At 37.7% G+C, this 25622-nt stretch overlaps 1 protein-coding gene across 3 annotated transcripts in view; it reads left to right on the top strand.

Moving 5' to 3' along the window:
• HMGCLL1 (3-hydroxymethyl-3-methylglutaryl-CoA lyase like 1) overlaps window positions 1–25622 on the top strand; it is an 89156-nt gene that overhangs the window by 37558 nt on the left and 25976 nt on the right. For all 3 annotated transcript variants that reach the window (XM_030037706.1, XM_030037705.1, XM_030037707.2), the window contains 2 exons: window positions 8075–8138; window positions 12613–12801. In XM_030037706.1, coding sequence (XP_029893566.1) covers window positions 8075–8138; window positions 12613–12801 — 253 coding nt within the window. The remainder of the gene's footprint in view (window positions 1–8074; window positions 8139–12612; window positions 12802–25622) is intronic.

Below are 25622 nucleotides of genomic sequence, written 5' to 3'. Positions count from 1 at the left end.
ACTCCTTATTTGTGCAGTTGAAAAATACTTCCAAAAATAATTTTAAGGGGTTCAAATTTTATTTCCTATTTTTACTGGCAATTTAGAATTTATGTAGTGAGCATAAATCATTGGCAACCCTTGAATCTTATGAAAAATGCACTCAAATAGTTGAAACTAAACTTAAAGCTTTTGCATGTCTTACTGTTGCTACAGCTGCACTAACATTGACTCGATCATCATCCAGAAAATTTACGTTGTCAGCTGTCACATTTAGAATCTGTAGCACAGTACACAGTTTTCTAAATGTTTACTAAATTAGTTCAAATGTTTATGAAGAATTGAAATCTTGTGTATGGTCTTAGAAGTTAGACTATTTATTAGAGTCATAAAGGGGTTTTTATTTTTTTTTTTTGTACATGCATAAAAACTTTACAATAACATCTGGGACACATTCTGTGAAGATACTGAGCCAAATCAGTTATAAACTGTGTGGTCAGCTAATTACTACTACGCATATTTTGCATGTGAATTGACACAAAATACTGCTAGTTTCGGAGTTGCATCTTTTAATGCATAATTCAGGTACTATTAAAAAAATCACGTCTTTTTCAGTGACTAAAAATGAAGCCTAACAGCCAGGATTGATGAAAAACTGTGGCAAATGGTAATTGCAAGTAGTCACTTAGATTGTGTTTTAATTTAAATGTATTTTTAATGTACATATGATGAAAATGTTAAGTAAATTCTGATTAAGCTAGATTCTTCCAAGTTCATGTATTCCAAAATTTAAAAAGACACAGAAATAAATTGCAATTAGTACAATAGAACAGTAAGGAAGGACTTCCGTTTCCCCCTTTTCCACAAATGGTACTTCACTACCTGCTTTGTGTCCTGTGACAGTGAAATAAAGTCAGACTATCTCCCTCTGAAACATTCAGTTCTGTATAGGACTGTCTTAGTCCTAATAAAAATTAACTGGGAATATAAGAGCTGAAAGTTGTAATTTTTTTTTCTCTACCAAAAACCACTTCTCCATGACCAGCAATTAAAAGCTGTATTTATGTCCCAGTCCTAAAAACTTTTCATGTGAATAGCCCTTTTGAGGCCGTTTGGACTATTTGCATGTGCAAATATGAGTGTGTATGCAAATGTTTAGAGTTTCATTCAGTGTTAGAAAAACAGATGCAAATGTTTGCTGTAAAATAACTCCAGAAGCATTTCCTTACAAAGCTGCTGCTTCATAAAGCGTATGTAATACACATTAATTCTAAACTGGTGTATGTCATTCCTTTGTTTATAGTCCTGTGTCTTTTAAGAATGAGCAGTATGGTGAAGTTCGCAATACATAAAAGCATATTGAAATGTATCAATATTTCGCTTATGTCTGTGTTTGTATAGAATTCAAATACTGGCTGATATACTTGAAATACAGCAGTATTTTTTGCTATGACAAATAGATATCAAGCAAACGATTGTATGCAACATTATTATTATTACCTTTTATATTATGTTATAATAAAGGTTACAGGTTATGACATATGTAATTCCTTGTTGATTATAGAAAATAATTATTGGTTTACTTTGATGCTAATACACAAGGTAAGACACAAAATAGTGGAAACTTAAAGAAAAAGAATTGATTTTAGTTATCTTTATCTTGTGATAGTGATATTTGGATTTATTTTGAAAAAAAATACACGTGGAAGGACACATCAGTTTTATTTTAATATACTTTATAACAAGTAATTCTGGGAACTAATAAGTCTGTTCTGTTTATAAAGAAACATCCTGATTATCTGAAACTTTTGATTATCAAGACAATCTGATCTTTATAATTCTGTTCAATAATGCTCTTTTATATTACAGTTCATCTTAAATACCTTAATTCAAGATATTTGGATGGCCTTACATACTATATTTTGTATACCTAATTAGAAGTACCATGAGATAAACTCCAACAATTCAGTTTTGCACAAATCAGTATAGTTTAAAGCTGCGTATGTTTTATGAATACAGACAGAAACTTTGAACTTATATTTTCTAGTATTCTGGAATACTTAGGGGTGGAGTACACATGTGTTTTCACACTGCTTTAAACCCCCATTTTTAGACTACACTGTGTAATTTAGCATAGTCGCAATTATATTGATAATAGGGTGATTTATACCATTATCACTTCTGTAGATAGTAAAACAAATTTAGCACCTTCGTGTCACTAGAACTGATCCTATATTTGAGATTATGGGAACAACAAAATGTAGATGAACATTTAATAGACTTGGAAGCATTTTAGTATGCGAATGGTAGATAAATCTACAGGGTTACACAAACCAGCTGGTCACAGTCCCCCGGAGAAGTTTGAAAAGCCAGAGACTGCTGGGATGTGGGGACTTGGTGCATTTCTCTGTACTAGTGACAGGTTAAGAAAAGGATGTAGGAGCCGTCGTACTAACTCTACCATTCTGGATGATTGCAGTATGTAAGAGGAGAGATTTTCCTTAGGAATAACTTTATACCAACTTTTACCCATTTTTTTGTGCCTGCAGATAGAAAATATTATTAGTAGGCCAGAAGAGCTGCTGCTTTTTTTTTTTTTAAAAAAAAAAGAGGGATACCTATGGGGAGTAAAAATTATCCCTGTTTCTTCTTTAAGGGTAGTGTAAAATCAGACTTGAAATGTTAGTATGAAATTATAGGGTAACAATACAATGTGTTTGCCAGTATGTTACTGATTACTCCATGGATAATTTGATACAGATATTAAAAGTTAAGTTGTTAAGTGGCCCTTCATTATAGTAACAGTTTTGTTCTGTTTTTAGAGAAGTCATTTTCTAGAACATAGTTCACAACTCTATCAGTATTTTCTGGGCATTCTAAAAATAATATATATTACTATATATTACTATAATAACAAATATTACTATAATAACAAATAATACTCTATATATACACTATGTATATTACTATATATACTTTGAATAGCAGATATATATTACTCGCAACTGGGCACTAAATACATGGAAAGATTGTTTCTTTTTTTTTTTTTTTCCTTAAATCAAATGTGGAAAAAAAATCCTGGCCTTGTTTACACATTTTGGGCTTGGCTTGGAGATTCTGTTTCTGGAAGAATCTCCTTTCCTTCTTCTCTTCTTTGTATTGCCCCTCTCCTTACAGTAAAGATTGCCTGTTTTTAACAAATGGCTTCCTTTGCAAAGAGACAGAATATATCAACCTTAATATTATGAATTCACCAAATGATAGGCATATACATTTTAGCATGAACATCCAATAAAAATAAATACATCTGCAGTGAACATGGTAAATTATATGCAAACTTACACTATAATAATAAACAGGAAACAGCAGCATCTGAGTCTGCAACTGGCTTCTCAGGAGGCTCCATGCTTCCAGCTGTGGTAGCAGCTGTGGATCTGGCTCTGGAACTCGTGCTGAAACAAGCTGACAAAGGGATGATTACAACATGGAGTTCAGTTTCTGCTTGGATTCATTTTCCTTTTAACACACTTTGGTTATGGAAAGTTTGCTCATTTACCCTGTTTGTGGTTTTATATCCTGCACTTCACAGTCATTGGGCTGGTGTGGTGATTATCACCATGCCTAGTGACCCTGATCGTGGGGACCTTATACTGTCTATACTATTTGTGGAACATTGCAATTTGGTTTTGGCTTACTGGAAGAAATTGAAAACTCTCTTCCTTCTCCCTCCCCATCCCCAGAGGCTGTTCAGCATTTTTGTCCAAAATATTACACAGTAAAGTTGTTGGAGTTTATTTTTTTAATTGTTTTTATATGCATAGAAAACAATTCAGGAGAAGACCAAATGATACTCACCTGCAGTGAAATCTGTAGAACAGGCAAAATACTGGGTAAACTCTGCCAGGTGAACCAAGTACAGAACTTCTTTTTATCGCTTTTTATTAAAGGGAGGAATTCTGATTTCACATAACCTGTGTGAGCAAAACAGCATTTACCCGTGTGTTCCTAAAGCAGCTGTATAGATATGGTCACTTATTGTAGGTCCTTTTTTCCACCTCTGGTTGCATGGGCTCTTTTCTTGATTGCATGCTAAAGACATAGTTAAGCTACTAAAATGTCTGGCCTTGAATCAGCAAAGATTTAAGCACATACTTAGAATTAAACACTTCCATTGCATCGTCTGCTTTGTGAACTCCCAGATATTTGCTTCTGCTCTCATACTGTGGAGTGTCTCTGGTGAATATCCCGAGACCAAGATAGTCTTTTTCATTACAAAGTCTTTTTTTCTTTCAGTCCCGCCATCTTTTTAGAAAACAGCTGTATTCTCCAACTTAATTAAATCCCCAAATTAAATCCCAGTTGCCTCTGTAACTCAGTGCTGAAATTTTTCCCTCTTTTTCCCTCTGCTGCTTTTCTTCATATAAGATCTTTTTTTTTCTCCTAAGGAAAAATAGATACAGTATGCTCTTCCTTCTGTCACTCTCTTCTCCCTCCCCTCCCCTAATCCTTTCTCTTTCTTGTCCGCTGTCAGAGCAGCAGGAGTTTCTTGTCTACTTGCCATCTGCACCCCTTCCACTTGCCCCGGTGACCCCATGTTCTGTTCTTCCTCTTATTTCTCCCCTCCCTTATTCTCTTTCTTAACCTCTCATTGTCCTCTGGCTCTTTTCCACTGCAACATAAGCAAGCATTTGCTGTTTAAAAATTGCACCTTTGACCCTACTTGGTTCTTCATATCATATCTCATCGCCTATCTTTTCTTCATTCCTAAGCTCATTGAAGGCGCTGTTTATAATTACTGTCTGGAGACCCTCTTCTGTGATTCCCTCCTATAACTCCTACACTTTGGCTTCTGTTCCTTGCTTGCAACTGCAACAGCTCTCACCAAACTCCCTGATGACAAGATCTCAGAAACAGTAGTCTATCCTCATTCTTCTTGACTTGTCAGTAGTGTTTGCTGCAGTTGACCAGAAATCTTTAAACTTGTGTCTTTTGTTGCTTTCTGTGGCTCTGTCTTGTAAATTTTCTTCTTTCTAAGCAGTTCTTCAGCATGTTTCAAAGTTGTCTCCCATTTTGGAGGGGCGTGGGTGGAGGTCTTGGGGCTCTGCTTTGGCTGGATTCTCTTGTGCTTTTAATGCCTTATGGGTTATTTCATATACAAAAAAGAAAATGTAACAGCCGAACGTATCTGTAGGTAATAGATCTACTTTCCTATTAAAACCTGTTTCCTCTCCCTTAAGCTTATTGACTTGGAACCACACAAATGCAATTACAAAGCATCCCACCTGGCACTGCCTTAAGTCTAGATGTCTTAGCGAATGCTCAGACCAGACACAGGATTATCTTCCCTCTTTCACATAGACATGCAAATTTTCTCCTTTCATATGCTAGGCTCTCTGTACCCCTGCTAGCTGTGCTCAGCCCTTGCCTGCATCTGTTCCAGCTTGCATTACTTTTTCTACAAATGACTCAAACTGTATCTCTTATTTCCAATAAGAATATAGCAAGACCTTGTCAAGTGGAATTCATAGCTTATGTCCTCTATTAAAAATGCTTTTCCTGATATATGTTTGGAGTGCATTTTGCTTTTTTACAGCCTCATTTTAAGCATTTCACTTTCTTTGGCATTGCCATCAACTGAGTTCCATTTCTATTGCTCCTGTCCTTTCTCCATGGAACCCCAATGCTTTATTTTGTATTGACAGTACCAAGAAATTTAATGTTATCACCACATCTCTACTTTTCATGCCAATTCATTAAATGAAAATATTAGATAAAATTCTGCCAAGCTCATCCTTGGTGACACAAACAGTTTTTTCATTCTCCACAGGACTTTGTTCTCTTTCTGATAGAAAGTTCTTTACCTGTCAAATTCTTTCAGTAATCCCTATTTTCTCCAGTTCAATATTGAATATCAGGTGCCTGGATAGATTATGTCTATCATATTTTCCTTGTTTAAAATGTCAGTCTAGTCACAATGGTGTAAGCATGCAGAATTATAATCACAAACAGATTTGTACATTGTAGTAGGCAGATTCCTCAGGTCACCACATACTTTTATACCCCAGCAGGCCCAGCTGAATTATGTGAGCGCAGGCGAGTTTCTGCTCGCTGGCGTGAACCACAGGGAGTATTCCCTTGTTCTCTAGATACCTTTTGGCCTGCTTTTACTTTTGTTTGCCCTACTCGATTCCAGATGTCATTCATGCCGCATTATCACTACCAAATGCACGTCTTCTTGATCTAATGTATGTAGCTTTTTGGAACATGTAAAGATATATGTAATTAAAGGGAACGTGCACATACGTACTGTATGTTTTGCATTTACTTTGTATTTAGTAGTGTTCTTGCTCTCTTCCTAACAAGTGCTGTGGCTGATGTTGCAAAATAATTTCAGTAAAAATCTGTGTATTCGCTAGCTCTAGGCACTCTACTATTATGTAAAAAGCAATCCTTTGGGTCTGAAATTTTTCATGCTTGGTTTCATTTGAAAAACTGCATATGCATAAAAAAAATGAAGGAAATGATCCTGAATTGTTTTTGAGTTATGTGTCACTGAAAAGCAGGGCAGTGTTTAACTGTTAACAGTAGCTACTTTTTAAATCTTTAATGTAGATAAGAAAATTTAGAATTTTGAAACTTAAACACTGACATCTAAATTGGAGGTGATATTTAATGAAGTCTATGGCCAAGTTTCAAAAACCTGGTTTTCATAATGGCATACAGATAATTGAAATCATGCCTAGTAGGCATCTGGACTAAAATTATGAGCAGGATGTAATGGACCCAACCACTTTTGTGGAAACAAAATTAATTTCCATTTCTTTGTCAGGGCTAATCAAGTTCTTTTTAGGTTAAAGGTTTGCTTCATTCTTACTGCTACTTCTAGTGTGCTAACACTGTACCTTCATATAAGGGATGGAATATGTTCTACGCATTAAAATGTTGTAATTTTTTTCACAATTTGTTTTTGCCTGTTACTTATCCTAATTTCACATTCTGTCAATCAGTTTCTCCTTCAACTGCAAAGAAACAATACGTCCTTTACCCTGTGGACCTTGACTACATACAAACTGGCATCTGTTCAATCCCCTTTGCATTATACAGTGTCTAATTTTACATTATATCCTTCAGTGTTGAGGGAAAGGGAATGATGGGGGATCGATGAAGGCTCTTGTTCTTCCATTAAGCAGTTGAGCAGCCTTCCACTGGGACTGGGGCTCTGCCTGTCTCTGAATCTGTTGTAAATCCCTCTATAGCCACACTTAGTTTGATTTTTGAATGGCTGTTTCTGGTTAGTTTAATCCTATTCCTAATCAATTTAAGATAAACACTTAGAAGTTTAATTGGAATTTCATGGCTCTTAACTGTCATTAGAAAAAGGAAATTTAAACCAAATTCTACACTAACACAGCATTAAGACTGAACAATAGAGACTTGGTTGTGGCTTTCAATTTTTGTGCTTTGTGGAGGTGATGGCTGCTGAAAGACAGGGTCTGGCTTCTCGGTTTCTTCTTGTCCCAAGGCATACCTAAACTACAGCTTGCAGTGGTGCTATAATTCTTTTGGGGCACTGGACAGAAATGCCAGTACAGAGATAGAGGGTGAAAGCTATCCCATTCACCACAATTCTAATGACTTATGAGATGGTGGGGTGGTTATAAGTTGCTTGTGTTCATGTGTTGCTCTCTGTGATCTGGGTAGCTGGCACAAGGAAGAAAATGATATCTTCCTCTGAATACCTTGTGTGGGCCAGACAATGCAAAACTTGAGCTGGCTCTTACAACTTCAGAAGGAAATACCAAGAAAAATTGAAGTCTCCTGCAGCAGCATTAGCTTGGCAGCATTGCCAGTCCTTTAGAACTTGTGACATACACTGAGCATAAATAAAGCTATAAATCTCTGTTCTGTGATTTAAAAAGAAAATTGATAAACCTGCTGTTTTCATCTGATGTAATTTTAACTTTTCATTCGAATATTTATTCTACATTCACTGGCTTAAATATGCAAAATTATATTCAACCTTTTTTTTATGTAACGTGGATGGATACAGGTACACATAGGTAAAACAGAAGTATCTTTGTTCTTTTTATTGTAGGTATGTGTCATGTGCATTGGGATGCCCATACGAAGGAAAAATCACACCAGCTAAAGTTGCAGAAGTAAGAGTGAACTTCTGGCTTGTCTTTTTAATGAATCAAAAATACATTTTAAAATGTCTATAAGTAATGTTCTCTACTTAATCCTAAAAATATCTTTAATTGATAAAATTTAAGGAAAACAAACACAAAACATAGCTAATACTAAAACTGGGTGCATAACCTCACTCAACCATATGCAGTCAAGTCTAAGGAAAATAGTATGTTTTGATTGTTATCAGTCTTGAGGAAAAATATTATGTGCTATTTCCTCCAACAAGAAGGTAAGGAAATGCTTAAGGAAATAGACTCAAGCACATATGTCAGTGGACCATGTTGTACGAGATGATTTCCAGCACAACCTCTTGCAAAGGGTATCTGCCTTTAAATCCCTTTTATACTGGCATAAGCAGACTGTGGTGTCAGCTGGTAGAGCCACTGCTACAATATGGTGCTTCTGGCGAGTGTCATGTGATTGACACATGAACCAAAACTCATCCCCAACATGATTTCCTACTACTTAACTTGCTCTACTGCTCTGGTGGAATAAGCTGCACCTTCCCTCCCCACCCCAGTTTCCCATTTAGGATAAAGAAGAAAGACAATGTCTTAGTCCAGCCTTATTTTCCAGAAGAGAAGGAGATGAGTGAAACACAAGTGTTAAATTTTGCAGGAAGGCAAAGAGGGCATGAAAGCTGAAATGGACGGTAGAGAAGAAAGTGGAGAGAATTCAAGAGGCACAAGGCAGAACACGCTGGCCTTCCTCCTGGAGAAAGCCTCGTCTTCTCTGTTACACGTAATCACCTACTTTTGGTGATCTAGCAGAATCTCCAAACCACTGTTTTTTTTCCTTTGTAGCACTAGCAGCTAGTCAACATTTGTCTGATATATTGTGTTCTGCATGTGTGGCTTTCAGGTCATGTTCTCCTGCATCATCTTCTAGTATACATTCCAGATGGAACTTGGGATAATACTTCTCCCACAGCAGCCACATGTACTCACACTCTTTGAAAAAAATAACTAAATTGGAAGGTACTCAGTGTTTCTAAATTAATTGGGTTTAATATGAAGTGAAAGTTAGAAGTGACACAGCTTTAGTTAGAGCGGTGATGACAGATTCAGCTGTGCTGTTGGTAAATTGCTTACTGCAATATCATGTTCCCCAACAGGCTTCTTTCCATGTGTTGCTTGTTTTTTAACTACTCTCCTTGCACAGAAGAGCTCCTTTTCAGTTTGCCAGTGGGAGTGCTACTTAATGTTCCAAACCTGCAAACTTCTGCTCACACAGATATTTTGTTTTCTGTCTTCATCCTAATAAGTGTCATCTTGTGTAGCTGTACACCATTGTGTATGTGTTTGAGAATAAAAGCTGCCTCATTGAGGTTATTGAGGCCCTGATGCAGCAAGCACTGATGTTTATATAGAAGCATCTGATTAGCTGTTAATGGATTTTACATAAACACATGCACTCATCCTTTGCTGAATCAGAATTACCAAAATTACTGGCTGTGTTGCTAAAGCCTTTCAGAGAGCTACCTCTCTGGTCATCATCTTTCTAGGGATGGGAGTGTGTGACTCCTTTGACTGTGCATTGTAATCGGCAGGTATTATTGAAAGGTTTGAACTGTTTCTTCTGCAGTCAATGATAGCAACCGATTTTTTTTTTAAATTTAAGCAAAAGATTTTTTAACTGAAGCAAAACCAATTAGGCGAGGTGGCTCATTAACAAGACTAAATGCATTTCTGGCTTACTAGGTGCATAACTGTTTTACACATAGTTATCTAGTGAGTGCGAACTTAAGATGCCTTCAGACTTCTAGAATCCATCTGGTACATCCATATGGTTCTTTATTAAAAAAGCCACATTTCTCATCTATTAAAATAAACTGCATAGTCCTTTTTTATCACTCTGCTTTTTCTTGAAGTCACTGTTTAACCATTTATCATCCTGTGGTTTGTGAATTTCAACCTTAGGCAAACAAGACTTGTAAGTTGTTGGAAGCACTGTGTAACAACCCTGAAGCCAGTTGTGTTATCCATTGTCTTCCACTCACATACTTGGCTGTTTTTATCTTTCTGTCTGCTTCTTTCTCTCCTTAGCTTCCTTTTAACCTAGACCAGTGAATTCATTTGAATATTATCCAGCATACAGGCTGATCAGGCTACAGAAAATGTGCCTATTCTTATTTGAATGCTGTTGGATTATTACAAAGTTTCCCTTACAGCACAAGGACTGCAGTGTGTTATGTTCATATTTGCTTAAAATCATCTGTAACTCAATTATGACCTTTTGTATTCAGTTTAAGAGTATAGTTTTAGATATTATTTCCAGCAGTAGGATTGTTCACATGCCTAAGGGGTTGCAGTGCTGGGTCACCAACTCCCGTTTTGATCAATGCTTGGTGTCACGCAGTGTTCCCAAGGGGAGCAGCACAAGACTCATGCATAGTAAAACTGCTCAGTGGTGCAGAACACAACCCTGTTCAATCAACAAAGCTGCAAGCTCGTAATCACATCCTGATTACGCCGACAAAACAGTGTGTTCTCTTCTCCCTTACCCTCCTCCCAAAAATCCACATTGAAAACTTACAAAACTATAACTAATGGGCTGCCTCCTACTATGGTAGGATAGAAAATTCAGTATGAAAAACTCCCATTCAGCTTCCAAGCATGCACGTTCTTCTTGAAATTAAATATAGATCTCTTTTTAAAGGTCAATTTAAGGTTAGATCATGACAAGTCAGTGATGATGCTCAGCTTGTTAGCAGAGTTTCCCCCTCTCTTCTTTCATCTTTCAGAATTTTATTTTCAGAAAGCTGAAAGACCTAAGGACTGAGCATGGGGAAGAAGTGAATGCAGTATGATTTCTAGCAGTTTATATACTCTCTTTGTCATCACTAAAATGGTCATCTAGAAAAACTCTGAATCATGAATTAAAAAGAACATGAGAAAAAAATGCAGTCTGCCTCCTTTACCTTGATCTTAAACAAACGCTGAGGTTTGGGACTTAACTAGAGGTAATCCACCACTAACTGCAGATGATACTTTTTTTTCTTACAACAGTAGTCCTGTTAAAACACCTGCCATGTGTTGATGATATAAAAATATGCTGTGAGATAGAATCCCTTATTGCAGTCTGGTGAATGTCGCTTTCTTGAAGTGTGTATTAAATTTATGTTGATACGAACCAGGGGCTCTTTGACTTTAAAGCACAAAGAGTTTTACTACATTTGCAATAGTCATAGCATTTCCAAGCTTTAAGCAGGACGATTCAGACTACTTGAAGTTCTTTTTCAGCTGTTCTTTGAATTAAGTGAACAGCAATATTCATCCAGCACTTCCGAGACTTTTCGTCTAGCACTTTGTCAGCTTTCTCAGACATATTCACAGCAATCCCACTGATGAAATCTTGGAATTGCTTTAACAGCAGAGTGCAGTGCAACTGAAGATCTCTTGGAAAAGGGTCATATTTTTTCATTTCTAAACTGTTAATTCCCAGATTGGGATTCCATTCCAGTGGAGCGGCCTTTCGGGATTGCTGATACACAGTGGGAAATGCTAAAGGGGACAAACATACTCAGCAACTGAAAATAAGGTGAAACCCTTTCCAAATAAATTCAACAAAACTAAGATGGAAAGATCCTACATTCAATTTCTAAAGCAATATTTTTGGTGCAAACATAATTTTGTGCTTCCAAGTGTATGTCTCTCACCATACAAACATTATGAAGCCAGACCTCAAATCTCTTACTCATACAAAGAGCTCCTCAAAGACGTAATTCCAGAAACATTTAGGGCTCTGCTTACGTAAATGAGAACTATTTGTATAAGGTTTTTTTGGTATTAAGAAAAATTTTAAAACTTAGACTAGAATGTTAATTAAGTTACAGTTTTGCTTTGTTAGTATTTTAATGTTTGATTTCATGAAAAGCAAGCAAAATTAATATTCACTACATGTTAAAACTTCAGTTTTCATTGATGTTTTCAGTGCTAAGAGAAAGCAAAATCAGGCTTCTTGTTAATTATTTATTGTCATAGTTCAGCCATGTGCTTGAGTCTGTGTAATACGCAAACAAAAGGGCAGGTCTTTACCCTGCACAAGTTGTAAGCTGAAAATTACATGGAGAAAACCAAACAGCTGGGAAATCCCCAGAGAGAGGAAAATGTTGGGAAAGGGCTTGACAGAAACTTAATTCATAGTGTAAAATCTTGCTTATTTGGATTCTGTGGGAGAGTCAAAAAGCAAGTTTTTGATGAATTTGGCTGGGTTGGTTATTCTGTGTACAGAAGCAGCACTATAAATTTAAAGTAAGAGGATCTATGTGATGTTCTTCTTGGGTGACAATTTTCAAGAATGAATAGAGGGTTTCTGATACATAGGTCTACCTCGGTGCGTCAAAGCCTGAAACCTGTACAGAATTGTGTCCAATGTATGTTCTTGACCCTATTTTATATTCTTTCATCTTGACCTTTTCATGTTTCTTCTGTTTCTAATCAGGTATCTAAGCGGCTGTACAGTATGGGCTGTTATGAAATCTCTCTGGGGGACACAATTGGTGTGGGGACTCCTGGAAGTATGAAGAGAATGTTGGAAGCTGTTATGAAAGAAATTCCTCTGAGTGCTCTTGCTGTTCACTGTCATGACACATATGGCCAGGCATTAGCCAATATCCTCACAGCCATACAGGTAACTCAGGTTCTCATTTTATAGATACGATAGTGGTGGTCATAGTTTAATTCAAATGCACAATTTTAAAACATTCCAGCCTTAAAGAAATTACTAGAAAGGGAAAGAGTCACTCACTAAACTTTCAGAAAGTATTGCTCACACATCGGATTGTCTACAAGTATTACTACTGTTGCTTTTGCAAGAAAATTTCAATTCTTATCTACTTATTACCTTCAGTTGTATGCAAAATCACTAAGAAACACCGGTGATTATTATATTCCATTGATTTTGGATAAATGAGGGAGATAAAATATGATTATTTTCTGATGTCTCAGATTCCACTTTTCTTAGGAGCATCTCTGTGTTCATTGCTCACTAAACTGTCTATTTTACAGACGTGTCTAAATATAAAATAGAATCATGCATAATTACAGCTTGATTTCAGATGGATAAATCTAAATTATTGGTAATTATGTACACAGAGTGGTCTAGATAATTTTATCACTGTTAACATCCCTTCAGTATGCTTTTTTATCAATTAAATTTTCCAAATAAGATTAGCAACAGCTTCATATCCTATTTAATCTTCTTTCAAATCTGTGACTAAATAATCAGAAATAGTTAATTTCCATAAGAGATATTTTTCCCTTTGTGTTAATATTTTTCAGAATAGGACACAATACAAGAAACAGACTACAAGTTCTAATGTAGTTTTTGTAAAGATATAATACTGAAAAATATTTTAATGTGTACATGCATTCCTAAGGAGACCTATTTTTACTAAATGTTACAAAATCAAAAGCTGTTTACAAATCGTAGGCCTTTATTGTTCTATTTTATATTTAATGACGTCTTCTGCTTCCTTGCAATTCAGGCAGCAATTTTTAAGGTCAACTTTCCTTTGTCCTGACTTATTTTGGCAGAGCTCATATTATGTTGTTTAAAAATAACAGCAGTGTGTTAACAGTATTAGTGATATAAACAACAAGAAGGAATAGGGAAATGTTTCAATATGCGAATCTCTGCAGGTATTTGATAAAATACTGAATGACAAAATCTGGTAAAAAAGGTTCTAACTTTTACTCACAGTGTTCACTGTTGACCCTTACTCACTTTTACTGTTGCAAATGTGTGTGTATGTACCATGGGATAAATAAATTGCTAATTTCACAGTTAGCTTCAGTTGCAGATGTAATAGCTAAAAGCATGAAAACCCCTGAGCATGGGAGGAGTTTGCCATAAAAATACTTGAAGCATTGTTTTTCAAATCCTTCCTTAAAATAATTGCTGTCATGGTGCCTACTAAACAATGAATGATGGCTGCGCTTTGTTAACCCCAGTATTTGTTGTAAGTGGTTCTTGTTTCAGGTTTACCTCCTGCTCCTATCCTTTTATTTACTTCTTAAATTAACTATGTAAGAGTTAAAGGGGAAAAAAGCTCTTAGGTACCTAATGTGCAGTTCAGGCTAATTAACATGTTAAATTCAAGAGAGCAATAGACCTAAACAAAAATCCCTACGCAGCCTTCTCAGATTTCTGGGAAGCCAGGGGTGCCTGAGACCCACCAGAAAACTTCCCTATGTGCTCAATTTCTGCTACAGTGCACGTCTAAAGGTGCAGTGTTTTTGGCTGAGCTGAACTTGTCATAGATATTGCCAAAAGTCCTTGATGAAGCATACATTACCCAGTCTCTCTGACTAGCTTTGTGCAAGCAGCTCCTTGGCTTGCTCTAAAGGTAGGTCCCCAGGCTCTTGGATCCTCAGATGGGGCCTGCACCTCACAACATGCTCGCCTGTCTGGTCAAAGAAATGAGGTGGCTAGCGGTGAACGATAGCTAAGCAATACTCTTTCTAAAACAGGACAACTTCTACAGGTCAGCCAGATGGTAAAGTGCCAAAGCCAGCGGATCGGAGTGCCCAGGTCACTTCTAGCCCCTGCTGTCAGGCTTGCCTGTGCTTTCCTGTCTGCCAAAGACACCTGAATGGCAAAGTACGGGAGTAAAACCCCTTGTCTTCAGCTCAGCCGTTTGTTTCATAGACCGGATTCTCCACCGATGCAGTTCCTGTCTGTGCGACCGACACAATATTTCATCAGGAGCGAAATGTGTTTGAGGGGTTATAGAAATAATGGGCTATGTTTATTGTTTGAAAACAATTTTCAGGAACATTCAGCAGGCAAATTACACTCTTCCTCAGACATTGCAGTCTACAACCTCAGGCTGAGTACTATTGTATTGTATATTGTATTTCCTAAGAATTAATGAATGACAGCTGGAAAGCCACAAATAACTCTGCACTAATTCAGGCGTTGCTTCGATGGGAGATCTCCTAGGAGTGGAAAGAGGTGCTGGTGATTCAGTAAGTGATTTTTTATACAGATCACATTGTTCCATGCAGGATTATACTACCCAAAATATTTTCTTTTGTTTGGGGCTGATCCAAAGTCATCTAGAACTGACAGGCCATATCTGTATAAGAAATTAGCAGGGAAGTAGTCTTGTAATTTTAGTACTCAGTTTTATGTGTGTTGTTTTAGCAAAAGGATAGGTAGTGAAAGATGGGAGAGAGATTAGCCAACTTTTTAAGGATAAGTAATTTTTTAAGTTGTTGAAGTGAATAATATAGATAGAAAGCATTGCATAGAGAAGGAAATTAACTTTCTTTTATGAAGAGAATCTGTGTAAAAATGTGAGGAACATGAAATGATACTTCAGAACAAAACAGTAAACATTTAAAGTAGAAACTTGACTGGCTCTTGGTTAAATGGTTTAATATAAAAATATCAGAGTATACAGTTTACCAAAGAGACAAATTCAGAAGATGGGAAGTGATGTGGCAATCTAGTTAGAGGTTGTGGTATTTTGAGTAAAATTACATATGTGCATTAGCTAATGTGACAAACACAAAATGTAGCTAAAAGAAGTAGTAAAACATTTATAGGAAATTGTTACAGACCTCCAAGGAAGGGTAAAAAGATGGGTCGGGAAACTTCTGTGCTGGAGAGGCCCCAATAAGGTAGACCATTGATCTGAGGAGATTTCTGTTACCTTGACAGTTGACTCCCATAGCGTGTACAGAATGGGTGAGAAAGGGGAAGTTTTTTAATGGAAGTGATACAGAACTCTTTTTTTTTGCATAGCTTGTGTAGTTGCCAGAAATAGCTTTGTTTGTTTTCATAGCGCATATCCAAACATGAGAAAGAATATGCTAAGAGGCCAAGAGGAGTTTTGGCCGGTACTGATACCTCAGTGAATGAAAAAATCGCATGGTAATCCCATAGAATTTTATCAAATTCAAATCGTTATTGTAATTCATTGATATAAACTGATCCCTGCACTACTAGGATCAAATCCCAACTTAGAGAAAACAAGCATAAAACTCTAATGACTTACGGGGAGCAAGGATTTTTACCACCTTGTGTAATCATTTCCACCTTAATGGACACAATGAGATGAATGAGATTGATGATTTGCCAAATTAAATTGCTTTTTATTAGTGCTTCCTTTTCCCAGAAAACAGGAATTTTGAAATAAAATCCACACTTTAGTACCAGAAACAGAATTTATCAAGCCTCTAATTAAACTTTCAAGGTTCAGACTGCAAAATCCAAATTTCTGAATACAAGTTTTCATTACAAACATTATAATATATCCCCTTACAGAGAGTTTAAAATATTTAATAATGTCTTTAAGATCCCTGAATTTTAAAGATTAAATTAAGTTTTTTTTTATTTTTTAAATCCAGATAGAAATGGCTGGCTGCTGACCTCTTCCCTTCATCACTTAACTAAATAGATTCTAGCCCCTTTGGTGCATGCTGGAGAGACTAACCAACTTGCATATTTTTGTGCATCCAGTTTACTTACGTAGTAAGGACTAGGCTCACACAAAGGCATTCAGTGTTGATATGGCTAAGTTCTAAGTGCCAGAGCCAGGAGAAGAATCTGAGCATAGATGCTGAAGTTCATGGTTTATTAATTCACAAGGTTCGTTGTGTTACAGGGATAGAGTTCACAATGGCCAGCAGCTTGAGATGGTAAAGCCCAAGTTAAACAACTGAAAAAAGACTGTGTTTAAAATTCCCTCCTCCGTGATTCATGTGGTCTTACATATGAAGCCTTAGGTGAGCTGAATTTTCCACCCAAAACCAGCTCCTAGATGCAAGTACCTAGCTTGTCCTTTTTTTTTTCAAATACAGGATTTGCTGTTTGTGGCTGTTGAGCTTGCCTGTAGTGACAGGATGTCAAGACCCCTTTCAGATGGTGGTTAGAGGCCACCTTGCTGCTAAGATCTCTTGTCCAGGAGTTGCTTGCTGCTAAGGAGCCTCAGTGGGGGCTCCCCCTCCTTCACTTGGCGGTGGCTTTAAACCTGAAGCTCTTGCGCTTGGCCCCCGCCTGACCTACTCTGCAGCAGCATTGCAGTTGCGCTTGCTCCCAGTCTTGCGTCTCCCCGCTTCTCACCCTCTGGCTTGACTTACTGGATTAGCCTCAGACCTGGGTGATCTGTGACTGGTCCTGGTTACTGTCACCAGTCCTGATCTGATCTTGAATCAATGATTCAACTTCCTGGCGTTTTTCGGTGAGGCTGCCACCACTGCCTGCCTAGCTGGAACTCTTGGCTCCTCGCTCGCCTTCCTTTGTGGAGCAGTCTGTCCTTGCTGCTGCTAGGGACAGTCAAGTCTTTAGAGGAGGGACTAGCAGCCAATATCTTGAGCTTTAAGGATGGCTCTGAATGGCAGGTAGTGGAGTGGGTGCTGAGCTGGGAGATACAGCAGCTGTGAGAGTTAGCGGGTCTCATGTGCTTTGATCTTGGAGCTCAGCTGGAGGCTTTGTCTTGCAGAGATGCAAGATGTTGCTACCACGTTAGATCCAGAAAGCACTTCCCGGTGTCTGGGTGTACGACAGTTCTGCACTGGGAACTCTGTTGGGTCAAAAAAAGAGTCCAGAAACCAGCCCGAGGAATTGGTGTCTGCTGTGTCTGACAGAACTTAAACATCTCTTTTATGTGCCAGACTACTTTCACTGCCATTCTCCTCTTAAGTTTTTAGACCTGTATTTCTGTGACTAACTGACCTAAAAGAATATACCCATAATGATGAATTTCTAGATAAATACAGAATCTGTAAGAATATCTCTGTACTAGAAAATTCACTTAGCATTTGTATCCTGCAGTCAGTTCCATTGCCTTTGATTTGTCTAGCTTATTTTAATAGATGTCTGCAAGGATGCAGGGCTCGTGCTAGCTTATCCCAGTGAATGACTAGTAGGTACGGCTAGAAGCCATGTAAGTTAGAGTAGCTGAATAAAATAGAGAAGTGATAAAAAGGAATGACAGTAAAATGGCATGAAGGTATGGATAGCAATGGTGGGAGGCTGAATCGGAAGAAGGCAAATACATGTGTATACTAGTCACATACAAATTGTTCTAGGGTTTCTGCTGGTGATTTGTTACCTTTTTATGGACTTATACATACAACCATGTATACAGTCACAGTTTAATCTCTTGATTTAAAAAGAAGCAACAGGATAATTTTTTTGAAGTACAATTTTACAAAACTTTATGTTGTAAAAACTCATAAGCTCATTTTCCTTTGGTTTAGTTTTCATGAGCTTTTTGTCCTGATTTGTTCTTTGGAGTTCATTTCCAAAGAGATACAAGGTTAAAACCAGCAGTTTTCTCCTGGATTTATGTTGAAATTCCCCCTTTTTCATAATTTTAATGCAAAACCATAGCTGGGCTGTGATCTTTGGAATGGTTGCTTGGACAGGGCCACAAAATTAAGAGAGATTTTAAAACTAGATGAGCTTTGTTGCAAAATGCTGTATTAGAAGAGAGCAATGAGGACATAATATAAGTAAAAATTAAACAGTAAACCTAAAAACTCTTGGTTCCCTGGTTTTCTACGTATGAAAGAGCAATCAAAAAATCCACAGCATGCTGGGTAACAAAACAAAGACTTTAAAAGAGAACAAAAAAAGCAGGATTAACTCAAAGCGTCATTAATTCAGGTAGGCACATTTATTTATGTGCTGATATAAATGGTCACCCGTTTAGAGCATCAAAATTTAGGACTTTTGTTCTGTCTACAGTCTAGGTTTAACCAACATCTGAACTCCTTCATTTTCTCCCTGTAAAACAGAGAACAGAGTGTTTGCACAGGCCTTGAATAAAGATTTAAAAGCTATCTCCCAGCTTTATCTACCATTGACTTTTGTGCATTATGTTCATCATTGGTAGTTCAACAACTTCTTCCTAATGACCATTGCTAGGATCATAAATTTGCTCATACATCTACATCTCTCAACTCCTGTCTAACTCATTAGCAACCTGAAATTGAACGTTCAAGATGGTATCAAGAAAGAAAAAAAAAAGACACCGTATCATTCTTTATTTCTAAGAAAAGCTGTCTGTTTAATTCCCCGCAAAGCACAATCATTCAGAGCTATAGTGTAGTAGAATAAATTGACACTTCTGCTATAAGGTAGCGAGGATAGATAAGCAACCATGAAAAAGCGTGAAGCCTTGCATGTACTCATTGTGCTAGACTGAGCTAGGAATTTCTCATGTAACTGTGAATATGAACTTTCTAGCTGAAGAAGGCAGTCTAGCCGTATTTGTCTGTTGTAACACAAATCAAAAGATACTGGCTTTGGAGAGTTATATAGCAACTGAGGAAATGAACTTGTATGTAGTGGGCTGGCAAAGTTCTTGCTTGAGTAATACATTAAATACCGTTACGATTTTGTTTTATTGTCGGTAGTGTGCTGGGGTACCCACTGCCTGGCAATGAAATTATTTACATCTCAACTAATTTTTAACAGAGCAAAAATAGTCATGACTGTTTAGTTAAAATTTTGATACTGTACTACAGACAGATTTTTTTAAGCCAATAAGCAGGTATTGTATGAAATTAATGAGGTACAGGAGGCAGGAACCATAACATCTTGGCTTGTCTTTTCCTGATTTGACCTGTCACTGTGCACATCACTTTTCTTAAATTTTTTATTTGTAAAACAGGAATAAGGCTCATCTCTTTTAGTTTGTGAAATGCTAAAAAAAATCTACAGAGGAAGAGCATCAGACAAGTACAAATTATTATTATGAAGTCTAGATTTAAAATTTATTTTTTAAATTGAAGTTTAGAAACTGAATAGATTTTAAGTTTGGTATAGAATGTAATTTTGAGATTAAAAAAAGCTAAGGTATATGAGTGGGCAAGTGATCAAAATACATACATGCCCAATGAAATTTTCTGAGTTCTGTAACACTCCATTTCCCTTCCCCTGCATGGCCTGGCTCTCTGAAGAATTTATGTAGCACAATGCGAGGGGAGGAAAGACTTGCTGTTATGAGCATGCACATATTTTGGGATCTTGAAAAAATGTTAAAATTTTTGCATTCGTATTTTGAGAAACACATAGAAATGGAAAGGTTTCAGCAGACCTCAAAAGTTTACTTTCCTCTGCTGTTTACAAAGATATGCTAGGAAACTGCAGAAGACTTAACAGAGATCTCCAGAAACTAATTTCAAGGTTCAGATAGGAAAACATTAGGAAACACAGCTTGACTGAGAATAGCTGTACAGGCTTCAGGAAGGGCTGGTCATGCTTCAATATTTCGCTGGAATTCTTTGAGGCAGTCACTGCCAAAGAAGACAAAGGATATACAGTGGCCATCATATGCTTTGATTTTTCAGAAAACAATTTACAGTGTTCTGCACTGGAAGTTAATATTAAGGCATGGAGGCATGTAATAAGTGGAAAGTTGGCTAAATGGCAGGAAACAAATGGAGTTATGAAACAGAATTTCTTCAAGCTGGAAAGTACCCATCAGCAGGGTTGTGGAAGTATTGGCCTGTGGGTCCCAGGTTTTCCTGCTTAAATGAATAATTTGCAATACCATAATGCTGATGTTAAGGGCAGTTGTTCTAAATTGTAGAAATTAAACTTTTCAAATTTTAGATTTCCATTGTGAGAAACAGGATAGCTAGCACAACATGTTAAGGGTAGATCTGTGTAATATTCTAAAACATCCAAAGAAAAAGTTTGGGATCAAAAGTAAGAGTATAGGAATACACATAATTTTAGGTAAAGCAAGAGATTGTTTGTTACAACATGCCTGTCCTTTTAAATAAGGGTCTTCCTAGAGCTTTCTACTTTTGGATTTCTCTAGGAATTAATTTATCCTAGGCACTTACCACGTATTTTCTGGGTTTGCAAGTGTAAACAATACTTTTGAATTATTTGTCAGCAAACTAAAAGAGCTGTTAGCAATAACACAAAATTCTTTAGAAAACACGTTTGCTTTTTTGTTTCTGTTTCCTTTTATTCCCTTTTCCTCCTAGAAACAACATAACACTTTGGTAAAGCTAGGAATTAAAAAAATCAAATGTTTGAGCTGAAGGAGTACATGATATTAGGGAAGAAAAGAGTGAGTAAAATTGTTTAAGACTGAAAGCTAACAAGACAGAGGTGAATAAGACTGTGTATCTGAAAGCAGGTAAGTTAGGGGGAAAGTGGCAGGTGAATTGTAAAAAGGTACAAGACTGCAAGGTTTCTGTGAAGAAAACTTATAAAGAGGGTGTGTGCTTTAGGAAAGTAGAAAAACACTTGCATTTTATCAAATAATATTGCTGCTATGAGCAGTCAGCTAGTTACTTTTGTAAGTGAAAAAACATACTGCGCAAATGAATAAATCAGACCTACACATGGGAAGAAAATGAAAACAGGCATTCATAGTGAAAATCTGAGAGATGTTTTCCAGTATTTTCTCTGTTGGGGTGGTTTTTTTTTTTTTTTTTTGGCCTTTTTATACGTACTGATTTTACATTGTTGACTGTAATTTCAGCAAAATAAGAAAGCAAGCAGATGAACAGGCAGTACCACTCCTGCTCTTTCCTCAGATCAGTACAAAAGAAGTAGCAACCCTATTTTTATTGCTTTCTGCTGCTTTTTGCAGGATGTGCATAGTATGCAATTTCTGAGGAGCTGAAAGTTTTTGACCTTCCTCCCTATGCTTCAGAAAAACTTGATAGCCTGATAGCTCACAAATAAATTCCTCATTGCTATTATTACGACTGTTACCCTATTACTAGAAAAAAAATTTAAACAGTAGACTTTGTTTCAAGATTTTTATTTTTTAAACTTTTTAGGGTAGGAAAGGGAATATATTTGTTATTGTATACTGAAATAGCAGCCAAAGTCCCTGAGGCAAAGATATATTTGCATGCATATACCAATAGGTAGCCTGTATGTTTTTTGTTTTTAATTTTAAATGAAACTTAGTATATTGTAAATTATTAACAAGTAATAGAAATCTACATTGTTCTAACTGCCTCTAATGTGATGATTGAATTTCAGAAGCTTTCAACCCTAGTTACTGAACCAACAAACCTCAAGTCTAAGTCTGTTTCAGGATACTAATCAGACAAAGAGATCCTTCATCAGTTATAGATTATTCTCGTCTCCAAATGCCCTCACTAGACCTGACTTGGAGCAGTAGGCACAACTTCCCTTTGGCTTACAGTCAAACCTCAACTGTCTTTTAAAACATTTTTAAACCCTGAATTTCTCATGCAGATCTACATATCTCTTTATATCTCTGCAAGTTCATATAGATTTATCACCCTAGGTCTAAATGGAATATGAATGGAGAAATCACTGCAGCAACTAGAGAAATAAAATTTGAAGTGGTTTTAGTTTTCTATCTTAAAGCCAAAAATAATTTCTGTACTAATAGCATTGAAGCTGTAGATTTATAGAAAGAATTCATTTGGCCCAAATATTCTATGCTCTTTTCTCTTTTTCTGTGCTTGCATCCTCCTTGCATAATTCTACTTTTTTCTTGGAATTCTGTTTTATTGTAGCTTTCCTAATCACATCTTAAATGCTTTCATTTCTGAGCTTCCCATCCTGTAAGTGGCGTTCATTTGCACATTTCATTCCTCAGTGTCAGTGGTACATTCCAATTTCAGCCTCATTGATCATTTTCTGATTCATTAAATCTAGAAGCATTAAGGCCATACTGATTTGGTTGACCAGTACCTAACAGGCATTGTAGTAGTGCTTTCATTGCTGTGCATCTTTCTCCTCTTGTGAATGCGCATCTTCCCATGCAAAAATAAACAGATTCAGAGAATTTACTTTAAATGATTCTTCAGTCTTCATCAGATTCTGTTCCGCTGCATCATTCTTTAGTTGTCGTATCTGGATCTATAGTTTGTAAAAGGGAAAGGAATTAGTATTAATAGAATACAAGAAGACAATTCTGTCTTATTTCACCTTTTGCCAGCTAGTAAGAGGCTTGCAAAGTTGTGCTTGCAAACAAGGCTAACACAAAATAGCATTGAATATAATTTAGATACAAACCCAGCAGATAATAGGTGCATTTGAGGATAATACTCCATACAGACTGTTAGTGTCTGCCTCCCATCTCCTTTGTTCTCCTTTGTAATGCCTTTTGGCCATTCTTTGCCTCCATCAGTGCTTAGGCAGAGTAAATATCCTGCTGGCAGCTCACTGGCAAGAAGGAGAATGATGTGAACAGATACTGTGCTCCTACATTCACCTAATCCTAATATTTTCCCTTGCACTTGTGTTAATTTTTTCCTCTTTTTCACTATTTTCCCAGTTATTGTTTGATAGTTGTAAGTCCACATGGCCAGAGCAATAGTCTTTTTACAGATCTCCTTTTATCATCCCAACTGTGTCTTGTTTAACTTGACTATTTAAATGACTAAGAGTCAGCATCATCCAGTTCTGAAGTGGACTGGGCAGTAATCCAGCTCTTTCTGTTACAGACAGACATTCATTTTTTTGGACTAGAAACAAATTATTTCCAAATGCTGAAAATGTAAGAAGGCTTTTCAAAAAAGGTTTTCAGGTGTTTATAGAACAAATTAGTATAAAATAGTTTTCAAAATGCTAAGCCCAATTTAAAATAAATATTTAGTACTTTTAGGAGTTGTGAAAATATAGCACTAGAAAACTGAAGTCACTGATCTGTAGCATGCATAAAAAATATGGTGAGGGCACATTGGTGTCAAATTCCTCATGCATATTTCTATTGTGCCTCAACTGGATTGCATGCATAAAAAAGGTAGTATTGGGGTTTTTTTTTTACATGAGACTACATGGCTGGCTGTAGGTTTGATGAGATGACTGCCTGTAGCTATCAGAAATTGAACTGATAACTGTTACTTCACAACAGTTTTTGATTCAATTCCTGAAAATCAGTGTCTGTATTATCAAGATGACTGGAAAATGAAGTTTTCATTGGCCTGAAGGTAGTTTTTTGTGCCTCATGCAGCTTCGCATAGGCACTCTCTCATTCACAGAAAGACAAGCTAGTTCTCCACAGCTGTTACCTGTCCCTTTTGATTTTACGGTATCTTGCTTGTCTTTCACACACTTTCCAACTTTCACAACAAATGAAATTGGATTTCCACAGGTAAGTACCTCACACAAATTGCTTCTCTCAGAACTGCTCCATCCCTGCAAGCCCATCCCATTCTCCCTTCTCAGCACCCCTCCCACAGCGTGCATTTCTTCATCAATTTCTATCTCATCAACTGTCACGTTAATTTTAGATATGAGACTGCATGTCTGAATAGACTTTGCACTCCTACAGTTGCTATATCACTCCTTTAAAGTGTTCCCAGACTCAGTACCTCCTGGCCTCTCTGGCACTAAGGCCAATTGATATGAAACGCTTGCATCCATAAAATCAAATTCTTACCCTCCAAAACAAGGTCAGCACTTCCAGACTGCCAACTATGAATGATCCCTAAATGGTGCTAGTTCCCAGACTGTGCCAGAAATTGTTCAGTGGAACACTACCTGGCCCTGGCCAAAGCTGTGCCAGGGACTGTGGCAAGAGTTACACGCAGTGGACAACTGAGTTCCAGTCCTGAAGCCATTTAGTTTATGGGTGTGATGGGTTGACCCTGGCTGGTTGCCAGGTGCCCACCAAAGCCGTTCTATCACTCCCCCTCCTCAGCTGGACAGGGGAGAGAAAATATAACAAAGAGCTTGTGGGTCGAGATAAGGACAGGAGAGATATCACTCATCACTTACTGTCACGGGCAAAACAGACTCAACTTGGGGAAATTAACTCACTTTATTACAAATCAACCAGAGTAGGGTAATGAGAAATAAAACCAAATCTCAGAACACCTTCCCTCCACCCCTCCCTTCTTCCCGGGCACAACTTCACTCCCGGCTTCTCTACCAACCCCCCCAGCGGCACAGGGGGATGGGGAATGGGGGTTACGGTCAGTTCATCACACGTTGTTTTCTGCCGCTTCATCCTCCTCAGGGGGAGGACTCATCACACTCTTCCCTGCTCCAACGTGGGGTCCCACCCACGGGAGACAGTCCTCCACGAACTTCTCCAACGTGGGCCCTTCCCACGGGCTGCAGTTCTTCACGAACTGCTCCAGCATGGGTCCTTTCCACGGGCTGCAGTCCTTCAGGCACAGACTGCTCCAGCGTGGGTCCCCCGCGGGGTCACCAGTCCTGCCAGCAAACCTGCTCCAGCGTGGGCTCCTCTCTCCACGGGGCCACAGGTCCTGCCAGGAGCCTGCTCCAGCGTGGGCTTCCCACGGGGTCACAGCCTCCTTCGGGAAACCCACCTGCTCCGGCGTGGGGTCCTCCCCGGGCTGCAGGTGGAGATCTGCTCCCCCGTGGACCTCCCTGGGCTGCAGGGGGACAGCCTGCCTCACCATGGTCTTCCCCACGGGCTGCAGGGGAATCTCTGCTCCGGCGCCTGGAGCACCTCCTCCCCCTCCTTCTGCACTGACCTGGGGGTCTGCAGGGCTGTTCCTCTCACATATTCTCACTCC

The sequence above is a fragment of the Aquila chrysaetos genome, chromosome 15, assembly GCF_900496995.4.
Source record: "Aquila chrysaetos chrysaetos chromosome 15, bAquChr1.4, whole genome shotgun sequence".
NCBI classification, from domain to species: Eukaryota; Metazoa; Chordata; class Aves; order Accipitriformes; family Accipitridae; genus Aquila; species Aquila chrysaetos.
This window is presented reverse-complemented; position numbering and strand designations above follow the sequence as displayed.